The sequence below is a fragment of the Lontra canadensis genome, unplaced genomic scaffold (genome assembly GCF_010015895.1).
Source record: "Lontra canadensis isolate GAN:19392208 unplaced genomic scaffold, GSC_riverotter_1.0 scaffold16, whole genome shotgun sequence".
Taxonomy (NCBI): Eukaryota; Metazoa; Chordata; class Mammalia; order Carnivora; family Mustelidae; genus Lontra; species Lontra canadensis.
The window spans coordinates 6,706,573-6,727,002 of record NW_022631010.1 but is presented as its reverse complement, the minus strand read 5'-3'; the positions used below and the strand labels follow the sequence as shown (position 1 = coordinate 6,727,002).

Sequence of the window (20,430 nt, the reverse complement as noted above, 5' to 3'; positions counted from 1 at the left end):
CTTTAGTATCTATAGGTGGATAAAACAAACTTTGCTTTCTCCTGGGCTTCTGAAAGCCTTTAGCCCAGACTGGGACAGTCAGACTTGAGAGGTTATTTCCCCACTCAGGGGAATGGGCAGGCCAGGCTCTCCACTCACTCACATCCCAGACTGGTAGGACTGTGGCCAAATGTGAGTATCCATTCTTTGACACAGAGCATAAGGAAGCTCCTGGTCCAAGCAAGACGAAACCGCCCACAGTGGCCTCTTCACCCTGTGCCCCAGATTACTGCTATACCTGCCTCCCAGCTGGGATTTCCTCTTGGCAGGTGGTAGTTTGCATAGCTGGCCTAAGGAATGCTGAGGATAATCCTTTTGCTTGTTTCCCTATAAACCAAGGCCCCTTTTCTGTGTCCAATTCATGACCTAGTATCCCAACCCCCCAGGGTTTATTTACATGATATTCGTGAGCGGTACAGGACTTTGGGCAAGGTGTCCATCAGAGATCCAGACCCCAGCCTTTTCCTGAATAGGCCAGATCTATGCTTGTGACCCTGGCACATAGCACTTAGGTTGCCACATTTGCACTAGTCTGATTCTCCAGTTTCTTTTGCCCCAGAAGATACTAAACAGAGTCCTAGGGCCTTTATTATAGGTTTTCACTCACTTTCGCTGACTCCTCTCTGCAAGATCCATCACAGCTGTTCTTGTCTTCTACTCCTGGAAATCTCATGGAACTCTTGCAGGATCCGGCTCCCATGTTTGCCACCTCTGGAATGTGCTGAGCCTTCTAGAACTCTGCTTTGCCACATTCTGGGCCTGACCTCCTGACCTTGCCTCACTCTGTTTCCAGAGGCCCCAGTCAGGCCTGGGTGCAGCTATAGGACATGGAGTTCTGGCATTAGGCTCACCAGGCTCATCCTCGATGCTTCCCTTGCAGCCTCCAGAGGGACCTTTCTAAATGGGACTGAGTATACAGGCACAACCAGTGTCACCTTCATTAGGAGCCTTTCCTGACACTGTGGCTGAGGGTGGTCCATCTTAATGTTAAAGCTTCTGACACAAGTTTTTAAATATTTTAAAACAGAATAAACAAAATGCTGACATATTCTCCATTTGAATTCCTTAGTCTGTGCTGTTACCACAACTGGGTCATATGTGGAGACCTTGAGGATAGAGGTTTTGTGTGGGAGAAGCTCTTGAGAAAATGTGATTCTGTATATTCTTGTACACTTGCATATGCATAGACTATCTGAGAAAGCATACCCAAAATCTGGTTGTCAGTGGTTGTCTCTGGGGAAAAGAATTAGGACTCAGGGTGTCAGAGGAGGGAGGAAGAAGCTTGGCTTGAATACCCTTTTGTACCTTACTGATTTTCTCCCCCAAATGTGTATATATCGGTAAGTCTTAGAAACCTTTCAGGTGGCTGTCTGATGAATGGGATTTGCTCATACTTAGAAATGGGAAAAATTCTGGCGTGTGGGTACCACAGCTCAGCTGCTTAGGCATGTTAGGCATGTCAGGTTGCATGTATCTTTTATGACACTTGATTCATTCATTCATTTATTCAGCAAATCTGTATCTAGAGCCCGGTTCGGCCCAGTCCTGGTGGATTGGGGAAGGCTCTTTAAAGAGGAGCTATTCACATTGTCTAGAGCTTGAAGGAGGAGTTGGGCTGAAGAAGAGGAAGGGAGAGATGGTTCCAGGCAGAAGGACCAGCAAGAGCAAAGGCCCGGTGGTGACCAGAGCATACACCAGAGCACATCTGATATGATCAGATTTTCTGTTTTTGAAAGATTACTCTGATTCCAGTAGTTAGAATAAATTATAATAAGAGAAGCCTGGAAGTGCACAGACTAAGCAGTGACCTAGCAAAGAGACTGGTAGTCTGAACTAGACAATGGTAGCAAGGACTGGTAATGGATCATGGGTCCAGGAGCTGTTTAGCCCTCACCAGGCCTAGAGGAGGACTCAGGTGCCTCCACAGCCCACATCTGGGGAACTGGGCAGCCTTTCACCAAGTGATGGGAGGAGGCAGAGCTGCACTCACCCCTTGGATATCAAGGAAGGCTGTTGAGGAAACTCACCCTTGAATCCTGAGAGGTCTTTCAAGCACTGTGCAGAGGCCTCAGGTCACCTTACTAGCTGAACACTAACAGACACCTGAGAATAGGACCTATATCTCAGAACCAAGGAACTGATAGATCCCCAAACTGTCCAAAAACACTTAGGAAGGAGCTTCTCTGCTTAGCAGGTGAGTTGCAAGTTCTGGTGTCTGTGGTCCCAGTCACGTGGTGTAACCTTCGTATGTATCCTTTCCCCATAGTAACATGTGACCATTGACATGAAACTCCTAATCCCTGCTCCCTGGTCATGAATTGAATGCATCCAGACAATTTGTGAGGTTAGATTCAGTCTTTAGCATTTTTGGAACATTTTTTTCCATTAGTATAAGTGGTGAAAGGAAGGAAGTATCATTTACTTCTGCCTCAGACTAGAGGTAGGAGCCAAGGATTCTGAAAGTTGCCTTCCATCTAGTGATGGCCATTCATCTAAACCAGGGACTAGGCAGCCTTTACTGGTGGGAGTCACATGACCTAGCTTCCTGCTGATGCCACAGCCACCCTTGTCTGTCTGAGAAATGGCTCAGTCCAGGCCCCTCAATGTCCATGTAGAGGTCTCATTCTTAGGCTGTTGCTCCACTGACAATGAGGGTGATGGTAATGGTGGTGGCCATAAGTTGTATTTAATGAGTTCTTACTATCTGTAGGCCCTGTGATAAATATTTAGTGATAACCTGCAGGTATGTGTTACTGTTCCTATCTAACAGAGGAAGAAATTTGGCTCAGAGAGAAAGATGAGTAATTTGCCCCTGATGTCATTCATTAGTAATTAGTGGAGCCCCACATTTAAACTTATGGTCTGCCTGGCTCTAAAACTCATGCTTTAGTTTTTACATTATGTTATCCTTTTATATATATGAAGAAGGTAAATAAGACTGTGAGTTCTGTATTTTAAATACCACCTGTGTTATTCTTTGGAGCTTTTATAGTTTAGAGAAGGGGAGAGAACAGGATTATATGAGGGAAGGATTGAGATGGTAAGGTAATAGAGAAGATTTTAATGAAAAAGAAAGCTTTACCAAAATTAAAAAGTTAAAGAGCTTAAGTAAAAAAAAAACAAGGTGCAGAACAGTATAATATGTCACTATTTGTGGGAAAGAAATGTATACACACTTTTACTTGTGGATACACAACATATCCTTGAAGAAGATCTGAGACTGATAATGACGAATGCCTCCAGGGAGGGAAAGTAGGTGGCTGAGGAGGGAGGGATTTATTTTCCCTCTGAATCCTTCTTTGCATTGTTTGTGTTTTGCCCTCAAAAACTAAATACAGCTGATTTTTTTCAACCTAAACACTCAGCTGAATTAAATAGTATTCATACAGAGTCCTCTATACTGAATATTCATTATTCAGGATCCTACAATTACAAGGTTACTTAGGACAGCTGAAGTCTCTCTATGATTTAGAAATAATCACCTATGAACTAATCATTTATAAAAGCTAGCCTCTACTACTAAAAAGATTTTAATCTTAGATATAGAAATGATAATACCCACAAGAATTCTGTTATAAAATAGAATATAAATGTTGAAACTCTTAAAAACCTATAAATGAGGTTCTATTTAACAAAGAATTGGGAGGCAGCAGGAGATTCTCTATATCTTCCAAAGTGGGACATTAATAAAGTTTAGAGCTGTAAAATTAAGTTATAAAGAATAAGTTATACTCTTAGTATACAGTTAGTTTTAAAGATACACACGGGAGAGACTAAAATTACTTACTAATATGACCAACCAGAATGTGATGGCGAAATAGGAAGAACACTTCAAAATATGCCCGTTTCCCCATCTGTCATATAGAAAAGCCAATAGGCATTGTCTAAAAGTTGATATTATAAGAAATGGTGATTTAGATCTATCAAAAAGCTATAAGGGTCGGGAGTGAGGGGGTGCCTGAATGGCTGAATCAGTTAAGTGACTGATTCTTGATTTCGGCTCAGGTCCTGATCTCAGGGTAATGAGATCAAGCCCGGCTTCAGGCTCTGCACTCAGCCCAGAGTCTCCTTAAGACTCTCTCTCTCTCTCTCTGGGTGACTCAGTTGGTTAAGCAGCCAACTCTAGGTTTCAGTTCCGGTCAGGATCTCACGGTTCTGGGATTGAGCCACCCACTGGGCTCTGCACTCAACAAGGAGTCTGCTTCAGGATTCTCTCTCCCTCTGCCTCTCCCCCCACTCTCTCCTTCTCTTGTGCGTGCACCCTCTCTCTTCAATGAATAAATAAATCTTTTAAAAAAATATTATCCTTCCCTCTCCCTCTGCCCCACCTCCTGTGCTCACTCACCCACACTAAGATAAATAAATCTTTTCTTAAAAAATTAAAAAAAGAACAAATTTTTTAATCTTTTTTTTTTTTAAGATTTTACGTATGTATTTGACAGAGAGAGGAAGAGAGAAAGAGCACAAGCAGGAGGAGCAAGAGAGGGAGAAGCAGGCTCCTCACTGAGCAGGCAACCCGATGCAGGGCTTGATCCCAGGACCCTGGGATCATGACCTGAGTTGAAGGCAGACACTTAACCAATTGAGCCACCCAGGCACCCCCAAAACAATAAGTTTTTAAAAAACAGTTTATATTTAAAAAGATTGAATCTGTAAAAGAGATCTAGCTGCTGGTATGTTAAAGTGAAATCATGGGGTTACAGTTAACAAAATCCAGACTGACAGAAATTTACAGGGTACAGCTTTTCAGCAAATAAATTGCAAAGAAATGAGGAGACACTGCAGATTGAAAGAGAATTATGAGAGACATAAAAGAAAAATTATGTGGATTTTGGCTCCTGGTTCAAAAAATTAAGAAAGCATTCATGAGACAGAGAACGTAGACTATATTTTTTATATTGAAGAATTTATTGTTAATTCTTTTTTTTTAAGGATCCATATCTTATGGAGATAGATGCTGAAATATTTTGGATGAAATAATTGGATGTCTGTTATTGACTTCAAAATCACCCAGGGGAAAGGGGAAAAGGCTGGCATATGATATGGAAGAAATGCAGTTAGCCAAGTGTTGTTAATTCTTTAAGGGTGATGGGCACATGGGAGGTTATTGTACTACTTTTAAAGTTTTTGTATATGTTTGAAATTTTCACAGTATTAATAAGTGAATAAAAATGGTTGAATAACAAAAATGCAAGTGATCTTATGGTGGAAATGGTGTATATGCTCTGATCATAACTATCTCAAAACAGGAATGAGTATGGAAGAGGTATTATAATTATTCTGGTGTGGTAGGGTGTGAAAACTTCCCTGATTTCCAAATTCTCTGTAGCGTAGATTTTCCTTGTATATTTTCATGAAAGCTTGGGAGGGATTGTTACCTACTCCACAACCCCTCATTGCCTGCACTACTCTTCCTTACTGTATTACTGTGTGAATATCTGTGTTAGCACTTATCTTAGACTTGTAGGTCCGTGTGAGTGACTCCTTGCCTGTGCACTCACTCTTTGAGAATCTAATGGTGAGTGCCTGACATATGGTTAATGCTTGGTAAGTCTCTGTGGTCTAAACTGGTGACGCTGTCTGGCACAGGTTCCAGAAGAGGATAAGGACAAGGGATATGGAAAGGGCCCTTTGATGAAGAAGCTCCCAGGAGAGCTTCCACCTGGAGAGCAGAATGGAGAAAGTAGAGCAGGTTAAGAAGGGAGGCAGCTACAGGCCTGAGGCCATTCACTCCAAGGATTGGCAGTGACAGACAGAGGAGCAGGTGTTGGGGATCAGAGGTATCCTGGTAACATAAGAGGGCTCCTGGAAGGGATGACTAGGCAGGGAGCAAAGGCTCACATTGTGTGGGCTCTCAGCCCCGATTGGGACTCTGAAGCCTGAACGATTCTTGGTTTTATTCCCCAGGCCTGGTGAGTAACGTCGTGTTCACCAGTCATACCACGGAGCAGAGGCACCCTCTCCTTGTCCAGCTGCAGAGCCTCATCAGGGCTGCCAATCCTATTGCAGCCTTCATTCTTGCAGAAAATGGGATTGTCACCAGGTAACCTTACCAAGTTTACTTCACCCAGTAGGACTAGCCACTTCCTCAGATGCAGCACTCTGTGGCCCATAGGGTATTTCTCTTGCACATTTATAAAAAAGTGCTTTTGATGTTCTGTAAAAATCAGTGAGAGGAGCCCATGTGTCAGTATCTTGTACATTTTGAGATGTTTGTTTTGTTTAAGATTTTTTAAAAGATTTTACTTATTGAGAGAGCACGAGCAGAGGGAGAGGGAGAGAGAGAATCCCAGGCCAACTCCATGCTGATTGTGGAGCCGACATAGGGCTGTCTCACGACCATGAGACCATAACCTGAACTGAAATCAAGAGTTAGAGGCTTAACTGACTGAGCCACCCAGGTGCCCCAAGATTTTATTTTTAAGTATCCTCTGTACCCAAGATGGGGCTCAGACTTACAACCCTGAGATCAAGAGTTGCATGCTTTACCAACAGAGCCAGCCAGGTACCTCAAGATATTTTTTGTAGATGCATCACATTTTCATGCATTAAAGGATGAAGTTAGGACTCTATCAGTATTCCTGGTGTTACGATGTGAAAGAAATGGCATAGAGAACATAGAGAAATGACTTTTTTACTTCATGGACTTGGGTCCAAATTTTAAACTAAAAATAGAGAATTGATGACTTTGTGTATATGGACCTGTATGAAGAGAAAACATCTGGTCATACAGCACATTTATTTGCTCTACAAAGACATACCAAAAAGTATATGCTTTTTATATAATTTTGACTTTGAGCAATGTAAATATTTTACATATTCAGAAATTAACAAAGAGGGATAAAACTAAATAAAACAAAAAAGTGAACCATCTCTATATCAAAGTAATAACAACCACACACACAGCAGTTAATTTAAGTAACTTTTAAACATAATCCTCTGTTAGAGCCCTGATTCAAACAACATCATTTGTTAGATAAGAAAGATGATAAATAAGAAGTTGGAACAGTGAAGAAAAACGCTGTGAATGGTGGATTTGAATTGTGGGTGTCAGCATAAATTCATTATTTCAAGAAAATGTTTATTTCCTAGCTCTTCCCATGGAAAGGGACCAGAAATACTAATACCACAGTAGAATAAACACCCCCACCTCTAGATCCTGGTTTCTACATACCAGTCCCTAGTACAAGGTATCAGGACTCCTTGGAGAATTGGCTGATTGCAGGTCTAGAGCAGGGAAAGTACAGGTGAGCCTGGTGCATTTTGTGCTAAAAAAGCAAGGAGGAGGTACTCAAAGATTAGTAGAGATTGGTCAAAAGGATACCAGAGCCAGCTCAAAAGCTCCCACAAGACAAATTTGGGACAACTTGAGCATAAGAGAAAAACAAATGTAATAACAAATTATATATAACACATGGAATAAAATGAGTCCATGGATGAGGGAGGGGCAAGACAGTAAATCTCTCTTTACACTAAAAAATAAGGATTTATAGAATTAGAAAGTCATTATTTTGTAACTGTTAGTATAATATAATACTTGATTTAGGCAAGAATCATCAGTGGATACTAAGAGCAGTAGGTGACAGATTGTTAATGAAAAGGACATTAACTGGTCACAAAGTATCACTCCATGGCCTACTTATTGCTTATGATGAGGGGAAAGTACCTTCACAGTAGAGAGATCTAGTAGACATGACATCGACCAAATGATTAAACTTAGACCAATAAGTGGACAAACTGACATCATGTGCCTCCTTCATATGATACCCTGGGAAGGACACATTACCTGGGTATTAATCTTACCAAAAATGTCTAACTGAATCTAATCATAAGGAAACAACCAGACAGATCCACGTTGTAGTAGGACTCAGGACAGCTGGCATGTACTCTTCAAAAATGTCAACTCTGTAAAAAGAAAAAGTTGGAAGAATTACTCCACATTAAAGGAAAATAAAGATTGTAAATTCAGTAAGCAGTCCTTGATTGGATCCTGGGTCCCCTCTCTGGCAAAACAGGGAAAACTTGAAAATGGATTAGATCAGTACTCCTCCAACTCTAATATGCTGTAGATCTCTTAGGGATCTTCCTATTCGGCAGGTGGAGTGGGGCCGGGGATTTTGTGTTTCTGATGAGCTTCTAGATGATACCAGCCCTGCTGGTCCACAGTATTAAGTTCCTTGGGTATAATAATGGTATTGTTGTTCTAAAAGAGAATGTCCTTGTTCTTAGGAGAGGGAGGCATACTGAAGGATTTAGGTGTGCAGTAACAAAAAAATGCATATGTGCTTGTGCATCTGTGGGGGGTAGGAAGCAAAATGATCAGGTTAAGATTGATCATCCTAATTAACCTGGTTTTTCTGTATGCTTTCAAAGGAATGAAGACATTGAGCTGATTCTCTCGGAAAATAGTTTTTCAAGTCCTCAGATGCTACGGTCTCGATATTTAATGTACCCTGGCTGGCAAGTATCATCATTGAAAAGTAGCTAAGATTTCTTTGTAAATGCAATGATGTATTCATTTATAGAAAAAGGAAGAAAGAAAGGAAAGAAGGAAGGGAGGGAGAAAAAAGAAATTTCAGGTGTTCTACAAGGGTGACAGTGGCAGCTGGATGGCCTGCCATGTCCCAGCAGCTGCTGGTCTTGCTAGGAGCCCAGTGCTCCATACATCTTGGGCTCCAACTTGGGAGCCTTGCTGGATGTTGAGACTTAGGGAGTGGCCCTGTGGGCACTGAGCATACCGTGTTCTTTGTTTCTTCTAGCCTCTAGTGAGGGTGAGGTGGCTGGCATGGACCCAAGTAGTTACAGCCTTCCCAGATGGTAGTCGCTCCTGAGAATACAGTCAGTCCTCTAGGGGGTTCCCACCTGACAGGTAGGTTCCCTGCTGTTGTGGCCCAGGGAATGTTTATTCTCTCCTGGCAGCCTCACAGCATGTGAACCTCTCCTCCAAAAGGGAGTGGAGGAGGAAAGACAGTGCCAAGGGCACTGTAGTCATATTAGTGCCAGCATCACTTGAGCACGCACTGTGTGCTTCACATTGTTCTAAGCTCTCCAGGACAGTAGCCACCAGCCGCATTTGGCTATTTAATAAAATGTAAATTAATAAAAATTAAGTAAAATCGGTCTCTCAGTCATACAAGCTACACTTCAAGTGCTCAGTGGTTACCTGTGGCCAGCAGCTACCACATTGGACAGCGCAGATCCAGAACATTTCCATCATTACAGAAAGTTCTGTTGGACAGTGCTACCTGAAGAGCTCTGCCTGTTTTGTGTTACCTCATTAATCCTTAAACCAAGCCTGCAAGGTAGACTCCATTATTTCCCTCCTTTTTAAGGATAATGTAAGTGAGGCAGCAAGGAGTTAAATGTTGTTTCAAATTCATACAGCTGGTAAGTGAAAGAGCTGCATATCTAACCCAGGTTGTGTGGCTCCAGAGCCCGTATGCTCAGCTGCCATGCTGCGCGTCTTCCTGTATAGAATGGGTAACTGTTTCCGAGGTTCAAGGGAAGACAATTACTACAGCTTGGCCAGAAGTATTCTCCCGTTGATTTGGATTATCTTTGTTTTCCTTACTCATTCCCCCAGACACCTTTCTATGTCCTCCACACCACCCCTTATGTCACCAGTATTTTATACCAGCAAAGAACTGATTTGTACTATGCTGGTAAAACAAACAAGTCCAATATGTGAAACTGAAGATTTTTAGGCATATTCTAGAAGGAACCTCTGAGTTAGATCATACTTGCTTAAACCGTAGGTGAGTGGATCATCCCTTATGCCTGAACGAGAAAGTTATATCTTAGCTAAAAAGAAACAGTGGAGCTTCTGGGTGAAACCTTCCTCTCCCGTGACTGGGGCTACTGACCCTTTTCCTGCCACATCTCTGGGCCTGGTGCGGAGATTCCTGCTGTCTCCACCTAGTGCCTAGGGAAGCACCCATTCTGTAGTCCATGGTGACTCATTCTGGTCATTGTGCACATTAACTTAGCTCAGGGCACAGATCCTGGAGGCAGAATGATCCTAGAGAGCCAGGTATAAAGTGTTCATTAGAAGGCTCTGTGAATCTAAAGTCTGAAGCCTTCTCTTTACCAGGAAGATCAGCTCTTGTAGAGAATCGGAGTTGGAGGGGCCTAACTCACCCTTTGGCCCCTCTCCCTTCTGAGTTCCTTCCTAGGAATCAGATATTTTCATCTTTTAACAAGATGGCAGCCATCAGACTCCCACACATCCCTATATAATTCCCTCCTTCCTCACTGAGTCAGGGCCCACTCAGAGTGAATAGGGTTTAGCTCTAGATGTGCTTGCTCTGTGCTCTGCATATTCTCAGCCATTCCCCTCCCACAACCCTCTCAGTGATCCTCTACCCCACCCCCATTTCCCCTGGTAGAAGGCTTGTTTCTAGTGTAGCAGGAAACCTTCACTCTTTTCTTGGCCCCTCCCAATTTCCCTAAGGATTCAGGCTCTAAACAAAGAAGCCAGAGAGGCCAGTGGTCTCCCGTATCTTCAGAGAGGGCAGGAAGAATTTATCAGTACTGCAAAAATGTTATACCAGCACCTTACTTTAAAGAAAGCATAATGAGTAAGATACTTTCAACAGTACATGTGATATAAAATTCAAATCTGTAGAGCTATTTTAAAGCAAAGGAAATTAATAAAATATAATAGACTGGAAGAAAATGTGTGCATCATATGTGGCAAAGCGTTAATATAATATTTGAGAAGCTTATTCTGATATTGAAGAAAAGTAACCCAGTCCATATAGATGTGGACAGTTCACTTTTTTTTTTTTTTTGAAGATTTTATTTATTTATTTTAGAGAGAGTATGTGACAGTGGGGGTACAGAGAGAGGGAGAGGGAATCTAAGGCAGACTCCATGCTGAGCACGGAGCCTGGGCAGGGCTTGATCCCATGACCCTGAGATCATGACCTGAGCTGAAACCATGAGTTGGACACTTAACTGACAGAAGCACCCAGGCGCCTCGGCACAGTTCACTTAAAAGCAAGTATAAATGGCAGCCATGGTAACAGAATTCCACTTTAGTAATATTCAGAAATGTAAAATGATGCCTCACTGTTGTTTGGCTTGACATCTATTAACTTAATCAAAAATATCTGTAAGAATCATTGTTGGGGGAATTGTTGTGAAACTGAAACACTCTTCTGCTGCTGGGAGTGGTATAAACTATTACCCCTGAGATGGTTATACTCTTTCCTGGATTGATTCTGTCATGGGGTTTCATCTCAAGGAAATAATTCAAAAGAAGGAATGACAATTCCATAATTTTGGCAGCTGGGTGATGGGGGTTCATTGCACTGTCTTCACATGTGTTTGAAATTTTCCACAATAAAAACTTTAATTTTTCAGATACTCTGAATATGGCATGTGTTTTTAAAAAAAAAAAATTTTTTTTAAGTAATCTCTACACCCAACGTGGGGCTTGAGCTCATAACCCCAAGATCAAGAGTCACATCCTCCACCAATTGAGCCAGCCCCGTGCCCTTGAACATGGGATCTTCTTTTTTTTTTTTTTAATTTTTTCCCTTCCTAAGTCACAGACCACTTTCTTTCTTTCTTTATTTTTTAAGATTTTATTTATTTATTTGACAGACAGAGATCACAAGTAGGCAGAGAGAGAGGAGGAAGCAGTCTCCCTGCTGAGCAGAGAGCCCAATGCAGGGCTTGATCCCAGGACCCTGGGATCATGACCTGAGCCAAAGGCAGAGGCTTAACCCACTGAGCCCCCCAGGCACCCCAACATGGGATCTTCTTAATGAGCCTGTGCTTGGCACTATATCTGAGTTCAAAACTGAAAAAATAGAGCAGAGATGCTCCAGCTCTTTAGTTCCTTTTGGAAAGTGTGCACATCCAAATGTATGGTCTGTTAAGCTGCCCTCAAAAGTGGGGTATAGTTGAGGCCCTGAGGAAGAGCTCCAGGGGTGTCAGGAGGATCCCCCAATCTCAGGTGGCACACTGGTAGGCTTCAAACATAGATGGGGTCTTTGGTTTCATGGAACTGCTAGTCTACAGACCTCCCTGCTCTAATGGGGCAACCATGCTTCCCAGTCTCAAGGTGAAAGAGACATACACATATTTAAAATAAATGTTGTGTACGCAAAATGTCACATAAGTAAGAACTCAAATATTATAGGATGAATGATATGTAATTCATCCCTGAGTGGTATATAATAATATTCAAAGCCCCAATTACTTGTACTTACAACTTTTTAAACTTTTTAAGGTATGAAGGTAAATTTGATTCTGGATCAGTCTTTCCACTAATGGTTCAGATCTGCGTATGGTTTGGTCGTCCCTTGGAGAAGACTCGCTTTGTGGCCAAATGTAAAGGTAAACCTTGGTTGGGACCCTGATAAAAGAGTATGTCAGAGTTGTCCCTGCTTCCCGGCACCATTTTAGTTCACGTGTGCTGTTTTTCCTCCTTGCTCTTGGGATCTGAAAACAGGCAGAGGGATTTGAGGGTCCAGGAGTGCCCTACCCCTAGAAACAGTGGCAGAGCCACTGGGAGGATCTGGTGGAGGAACAGCCTATAAGCCCTGGTCCATGGAGTAGGGATCCTTCTCATTCCCTAACCCTCCTAGCTGTGTGCCCCAAACTTGGCCTCTGCCCCCAGGTTGGTGACAGCCTTGTCCTTTTCTTCCACCAGCAATTCAATCTTCCATCAAGCCAAGTCCCTTCTCTGGAAACATCTACCACATCCTGGGCAAAGTGAAGTTTTCAGGTAACTGGGGAGTTGGATTTAAGAGTCCTGCACTATGGAATGGTCACATTCTCATGATGTGGATTCATAGCTTCTACCGTTGCTCTGCAGACCACGGATACCTTTCAGCCTCTCTCAAAAGCCCTCCCATCTGGGCTTAACACCAGTGGCTCTTCTAGTCCCCCCACCTTTCTGCAGGTCCTGCTCCACAGTGCAGGATGTGTCCTATCTTACCCCTGGATGGCCTGCCCAGGGCCTCTCTGCACAGCTCCTTGACTTCTTATTCCAGAGACTCTCAATCTACCCCTTTCAAGCCATCCATGGCCTCCTAGACCTGTCACCAGGAGCTCCCCCAGTGATGAGCTCTCCAGCTCCAGATCCATTTCTGCCAGTCTTCAAGCCTTCCACTTGCCTTCTCCCTATTTATCAGCCTTAGATCTCTGGAACCCTCATGACTTGAAGTCTGTTCATCCTGGGCTGGAGGTCAAGGAAGGCCTCAAAACAAGGAATTAGTCAACTCAACATTGAGGAAGGGGAGAATATTCAAGGAAAAAGGCACTGCACATGCTTTGGAACCAAGGCAAACAAGGCATATTGCAGGAAGCAGAAAGGGTTCACTGTGGCTGAGGCCTTAGTGGGAATATGCCTGTTAAGGCATTTTTAGCTTTTGTAACAGAAAACACCAACTCAACTAGCTGGTGTTAGCTACATCATAAGAAGTCAGGAGGTCGGGCAGCATACCAACGCCACTGAGGACACAGGTAATGTGTGTTCTTCCATTCTTGGTATGTCAGCTTGTCTTCAGGTTCCCAGCCCTCATTGCCAGGTAGTGCTACAGATCTGGGTGTCACCTCCAAACACAACATCCAGCTGATAGAGAGGCTTTTCTTGTGGGTGGCTTTATCAATACAGATGCCTTTTACTGAGGCACCCCCTGCCTCTTCCTCAGCAGACTTCTCTCATTGCCCAGGATTGAGCTACCATGCTTTCTGGGGAACTGGTACTAGAGAAAGAGCAGGTGGTGGACAGGCAACCATTAGTGTCTGCCATAGGGAGTTGTAAGCAGTTGCCATGAGAGTTGTAAGCATGGGACCATGTCACCTGTGTAAAGATCTCTCAAGGTCTTTAACCCATGTCTTTGGCTTTATTTATGTTACTGAATCTGAAACTTTGGTCCCTCACTCAAGCCTTCTTCCCTCAGGCTCCAACAGACATCCTCCTCCTTGCTTCAAAGGTCATAGTGCCTCCCCCTTCCCTCTCACTTTGTTTTTGTTTTTATTTAGACCTTCTCAGTTAACCTTACTCAGTTAACCTCTCTTTGTTTTGGATTCCTTTCCCATCCTGCTTTTTAGGGGGACCTAAAAACAAACAAACAAACAAACAAACAAAAAAAAAAAACCAGTCCTAGCTTTCCTGTTCCTATTATGTGACCCTCCTGTACCACTTGTATGTTGACACTCCCTTTTCCCTTGGCCTCTCAGGCTTCTGCTGAGACCGAAGGGGCTCTCCTCTTATAGTCCCCTTCTGGGTTAGTGATGTCCACCTGATTACCAAATCAGCCAAGCCAGAAACTTATATTGCTCCTCCCTCTCTTAGTTCATCCTTTTTAACTTGTCATGAATCATGGCAGTTCTCCCTCCTGCATATGTCACAGGAATCTGTCCCCAACTATCTGCACGTTACAGGCTTAGTGTAGCAGGGGCTCAGGGACTACGTGTGTTCTCCCTACAGACTCTGAGAAGGCCATGGAGGTCTGCCACAACACTCTGGCCAATTCTTTGAGCATTGTCCCGGTTTTGGAAGGACCCTCGCCACCACCTGATTCCCGAAGCACACCTCAAGATAGCAACGGGCAGCAGGAGTGTTACCTCGTGTTCATCGGCTGCTCCCTGAAGGAAGAAAGCGTGAAGGACTGGCTGCGGCAGTCAGCTAAGCAGGTGGTTTCCAAAGCCCAGACACCTCTGGCACAGATGTGACCAGCACAGCTCAGAGCTGCTCCTGGCCTGTGGGTAGAGACCCCTCCAGGAGCCCCCTCCTGGTCTACGCTTCATAGGCTCAGCTGGCACTTTCAGGGATGCTCTGCAAGTGGGAGGAACCTCCTCAAGGGAGGAACCTTGAGGGTAACCTCGAGGCAGACCTGGGCTTACAGCCATTTCTAATTCTTTTGCCAAGGCAAATTGCAGTTACTAGGTGGCTTAACTGGGACCTGGTTGAAACCTGGTGGATCCACTTGGATCCTGGGTCAGCCTGGCAGTCTAAACTCAAAATGTCTTTTCTTAGCTGAACCTAATTCAGGGGCTGTCCTGTGTTCTGAACCCAGGATCCTTCTGTACTTGGGTTCTCTCTCTAGAAAAGAGAAACAACAAAGATACGCTTACAGCTATTTGTAAACCAAGACATTAAGCACTGATACCAGTGAGCCTGGGCGCTGGAAACAGGTGCAAGGGAAGACGATGCTGGCCAATAGAGGCATATAAGCATCTTTAGCCCAATACTGCAAAGAAAAGTAAAACCCAGACTGGAGTAAAATCCTCTCATATGACGCAAGCTGTGGGTGCTAGGCCTCTTAGCACAGCCTCACGGGTTTAGCTTGACTAAGAACTCTGGAAATAGAGTTGGCTGGGCCCTGGGTCCTTAGTTGGAACCTGTCTTTTATACTGAGGGATGGCTGTGTGTAGGCTGTATCTTTCCCAGATAAACTGGATAAACCCCTAAATGGTTGACTAGGGGACCTCATGTTGTCCCTTTGTCTGCATACGTGGCCCTGGTGGGGCTTAGAGTCGAGGTTCTGCAGATACAGGAACATGCTATTGCAGAAGTGCTGGTGTTCCCTCTGCTGCTTGTTTCCCCTGGCACACAGGGTAAAGTGGTGGTCAGTGGTCTCCCTGAGGGGCAGACAGCATGTGTGTTCAGACCACAACTCTGCCTGTGCTTGCTTTCCCTGCTGCTGGGATCTTAGTCATGTCACCCCCAGAACCCTGAGCCCTCCCCGCCCAGGTACTCCTTCAGCTCTGTCGGGACCTGACCCCTCCCTCCCTCCATCTCTGCACAGAAGCCTCAGAGGAAAGCCCTGAAGACCAGGGGAATGCTGACCCAGCAAGAGATCAGGAACATCCACGTGAGTCCCCTAAGAGCCCCAAGGCTATCCTGGGCTGGCACAGCTCCATCCTTTAGGAGTCCCCGAGTGAGGGGGCTATTTGTAGGCCAGGCTGGAGATCTTCCTTCTCTTAAGCCACAAAGGGAAGCTGGTAAGGAGGAACCTCAGACCATCCAGCCTCGTAGCCTAAGAGAGGAGGAGGGTAGAATGACCTCTGGTATGACCTGGGCATAAAATAGAGGAGAAGCAGTGCCTGTAGGAGGAAGGGGTGACGTGGAGCCCTGTTTTGACACACTGTTGAAGCAGCCACAGAAGTCCTTTCTCCTCCCACCCTTCCATGCTAGATAAACCACAGATAAAGCAACAGAGCCCAGGAAAAACTGTCTAGATCCAGAAACTGCTGATAAGCAAGTGGTAGACTCCTAGGCCCAGCATGAGAGGCTCTCTGCTGAGCCCCTCAGCCTTCAGGCTGACTCCTAGCCTCTTCCCTAGTCCCAGCCCCCACTGGCACCTTTTCCTGAGGGCCTTGGGGGCAAAGGCTACAAGGGACACAGAGTCTAGACCCCAGCACAGACTGTGCCACTTCTCCCAGTAATGAGCAGGTAGGAGAGGCTCTGGGACCCAGGAGCCCCTGCTTTGGACTTGAGGAGGTCCCTTCATACCCAGCTCCTGTCCTGGGCAACCCTCGGTGCTCCTGGGGAGGAGACTGTGGGTACCTCAGAAGGCAGACATGGTAGTATGTGTTCCCTCAGAAGCAGACCTTGAACATGGATTTGAGTGCAGATCACTTATTTTGGAAGTGATTCTAGGAGACACTAACAGAGAATTGAGAGAGTAAGGGAGAGAAAGAAGGGAGACAGCTAACAAAGGGTGTGTTATCAAACCAGTACCACTGAAGACGAGTGGAGCTTAATCCCAGAGAAGCTCCCAGAGTTCCTCCCTGAGATGAGAGCTCGAGAACCTCCATCAGTCACTACTTGAGAACTGCTGCAGGGAGAATATTCCCTCACATATCTAGCCTTCCATGGGGCAGAGTGTGCTGTCTTGCTAAGGCATAGGCTTGTTTATTTGTTTTTCATGAATGAGTAAATGACAGGAAGTGGTCAGATAATTTTAACAGGACGTTTTTCTTGCAGGTGAAGCGCCATCTGGACCCCCTGCCCGCAGGCTACTTTTACAATGGCACACAGTTTGTCAACTTCTTTGGTGACAAGACTGATTTTCATCCACGTATCCTTAGAATCTGTGGTGGGCAGGTTGGGTGTGTGTGGAAGCCTGAATGTAAAGAGGGTGTCTGCTAGAGCCACTGCAGCCCACGCCCTAGAGCATACTGGGTTCTAGGAACGTGCAGCAAGCCACAGAGGCAGACTTTTCATTTGGGCCGTTGAACATCATTAAGGTTAATTTCGCCTTCATTCAGTGATCACTGAAGCACCTGTGGGTTGTAGTTTCTTTTTCTTTATTTTTTTTTTTTTAAGATTTTATTTATTTGAGAGAGAGAATGAGAGAGAGCATGAGAGCGGGGTGAGGGACAAAGGGAGAAGCAGACTCCCTGCTGAGTAGGGAGCACCATATAGGGATCTATTCCAGGACCCTCAGACTGTGACCCAAGCCGAAGGCAGCTGCTTAATCGACTGGGCCACCCAGGTGCCCCTGTGGGTTGTAGTTTCAGTGTAGCTGCAGTAACATCCTACGTTCTCTGGTCATCGGGATCATAATCTACAAGTTGGAGACTATACGTGATCGCAGTAGTTAAACTGGGGGAAGGTGGACAGAAGTCTATGCTCTTGAAAGCTGGAGGGCTCAGCTCTAGGACCTCATCAAGGAACCTGTGCCAACCCTGGCCTCTTCTCTGTAGTTGGGGTGCGGCAGTATATAGGAAAGAGCCCGGCAGGTTGGCTTTGTGTGGGCTGGGCATTCAGTCCTTTGGTGTCCCCCACCTCAGCTGCCCACAGATCCCTCTGGGCCTGGGCAGGCTCCCTTGTCCCCCCAGCTCAGGGCTCTCTTCCTTAATGAGATGCCAGTCATGGACCAGTTCATGAATGACTACGTAGAAGAAGCCAACCGGGAAATTGAGAAGTATAACCAAGAGCTGGACCAGCAGGAGTATCACGATCTCTTTGAACAGAAGCCCTAGGGGAAGGCTGGGCCATATGTCCTGGAAAACGTCCACCCTGGAGGGGGACGTTTAGAAATGGGATAACGGAACCTCAGCTCTCCCAGGCCCCTCCCTAAAGGGGCTGTCTTTGTTCTTCTTGGCCTTTGTGTACTGGCTTGAGTGCATGTTGTCTTTATTCTCTATACAGCGCTGAAGAGCATCACCTGCACCACTGATGGGGGTGGGGGTGGGGGGTCCTCATGAACAATGAGCAGATAAGGACTGCCCTGTTTGTGTGGCTGGCAGCCGGAGCCTCCGGTCTCTAGTCTCCGGCCCGGAGCCTCTGGGTCTCTGGTAACAGTATCTCCTTTGGGCTGCTGAGGCACTGTGATGGTGGGGAGAAGTGTTTGTTACACAGGGGAGCTGTTGGGATGCAGAAGGAACCCTGGCTGCCTCAACAGTGGCCATGCTCTGGGAGACCAAGCCACCACAGGCACTGGCCTCAGACACTGCCCCAGGAGAGCCCTGTCCCCAGTGGAGAGTGCCTGTCTTCCCGCTTAGTCCCCTTGCATTGAAGGAGCAGGCCCTGCTGGCCTTGAGCCCAGTCCTGGAGGGGTGCAACCCAAGCCCTGTGCCAGCCCCACCCACAGGGCCAGCAGCTTGGGCTAAGATGAGGGGATGTCCCTTACAGGCTAAACTGAAGGGAAAGGCATGTTGCTTTCCAGAAGCATGTGGCTTTTGAATTGATACAAGCGGTCTCCCTGGAGGTTGATTTTGAGCTCCTCTTGTGGCCTCACTGTGGTTTGCCTCATTCTGGGGCAAGAGCAAACCTGCTGCTTCAGCCTCCCTGTGATGCCTTCCCTTGCTTTTGAGGGAAACACCTGCAACCGCTTAGTCTTGGGCCCGGGGCTCTCATCTTGTGGGGCATCCCAGAATGGGGCTCATTCTCCAGCTCCCAGCCCTCCCTTGAGCCTTGCCAGGGAAGCCTTGGTTTGCAGCCACAAACTTCAGGAAACTTAATGTCCCCAAGCATTGTTGCTGGCCCTAGACTTGTTTGGCTCCGTTAACTGGGAATTTCAAAGAATTCCAATATCCAATTTAGAATTCCTTTCAGGGTCTTTGTTTTCAGCTGGACTGTAAACCAGAGGAGAATTACAAATGCATCCCGTACCTGACTTCCAGAATTAGAATTATGGGGGAGGGGGAGGTCACAGGCGCTGATATTTGGACAATGTCTGTTAGGACTTCAGCGCCTCAGCTGCCTAGACTGTAAATGCTTTCTGAATTTTTTTTTTTTTTTTTTTTGCATGCCTTAGGAAGAAGCACATAGACAAAACCAGCAAAGTTTCCAGTAATGTAGAGGGGTTTTTGAGAACAGCCCCTGGCACAGAGGAGAGACTGAGAAAGGATGGAGCACATGTGGTCTGTGTGCCTGGTCACTCAGAGGCCTCCATGCAAGTAGCAAAGCAGGTGTTAAGGGCTTGTCAGTAAAATGTACTTGTATTAGAAAAAAATAATCTGCATTTGAAGCCAAATGAACAAAACTCCAAATACCACTAAGTAAGAAATCTTGCATGAAGAAAGCCTTCTGAAAAGGCCCATGTGCTCCAGTCCCAGCTCCCAAAGCTGGTGGTGACAAGGGTCCAGGTGTGGAGCCCACATTTGGGAGCACCTCACTTCTGTTTGGCCAGAGGCTGGGGTCCACAATGGGCCTGCCTCTGCTTCAGAATCAATAACATAGATCTTAAGTGCAATTGATGAAATAAGCAATGAGTTACTGTAGCTTCTTTTAGCTCTACTGAGCTCTTTTTAAAAACTCAAACTTGAGCAGCCTTAGAAAAGGGAGAAGTGGGGTGGGTGGGTGGGTGGGAGGAACCATAGGTCATTTACTCCAGGTGGGTTGCTGTGAACTTTTAAATGAAAGCTCTAGATTGAGAAGCTTGAGCCATTTCCTGGCTGCTGCACAAAAGAGTTTTTAAAGAGGGTTCAGAGCCCGTGTATAAAAGCGGGTCTTCCCACTGCGTGGGGCTGTACTACGTGGTGGTCTTGGTTTCTGACCGTGGTCCACAGAAATGCTCTCTCACCAACTTGCCCCACTGTCCCAATTCCTCTACTGTTAGAGGGAAAACTGTGATTACCTCAACTTGAATATGATACTGTGATTGAAAAAAGTCAAAACGTTAAGAAGTTCCAAAGCCAAAAAGGCAGAACTGGCTGAGGCCTCCGTTGATGCTCCTCAGCCTGCTCGGGGGTGTGAAGGGGCACATTGGCGAAAGGGCATTCCTTGGGGCGCACTTGCTGTGCCCCCGGTAAAGAGGCACACTAGCTGTATGAGCTCTTTGAGGACTGAGGCAGGGAGGACGCTCCTCCCCCCCGCACTGCCCCTTCTGGAACCTGCCAGGTGCCTCTGGGTTCTGACTGTGAAGTTTAATATCCACTGGATTCCTCTGGGAGCTCCAGGTGGAGAGACAGGGTCTTAGG

General features: G+C 45.5%; 1 protein-coding gene across 2 annotated transcripts in view; it reads left to right on the top strand.

Annotated features, from left to right (window-relative positions):
- CUNH20orf194 (chromosome unknown C20orf194 homolog) overlaps positions 1-19,809 on the top strand; it is a 131,533-nt gene extending 111,724 nt beyond the window's left edge. For both annotated transcript variants that reach the window (XM_032859075.1, XM_032859074.1), the window contains exons 30-37: positions 5,947-6,082; positions 8,413-8,499; positions 12,278-12,384; positions 12,701-12,775; positions 14,486-14,691; positions 15,807-15,872; positions 16,988-17,081; positions 17,876-19,809. In XM_032859075.1, coding sequence (XP_032714966.1) covers positions 5,947-6,082; positions 8,413-8,499; positions 12,278-12,384; positions 12,701-12,775; positions 14,486-14,691; positions 15,807-15,872; positions 16,988-17,081; positions 17,876-17,988 — 884 coding nt within the window. In that variant the 3' untranslated portion in view covers positions 17,989-19,809. The remainder of the gene's footprint in view (positions 1-5,946; positions 6,083-8,412; positions 8,500-12,277; positions 12,385-12,700; positions 12,776-14,485; positions 14,692-15,806; positions 15,873-16,987; positions 17,082-17,875) is intronic.
- The last annotated feature ends 621 nt before the right edge of the window (positions 19,810-20,430 follow it).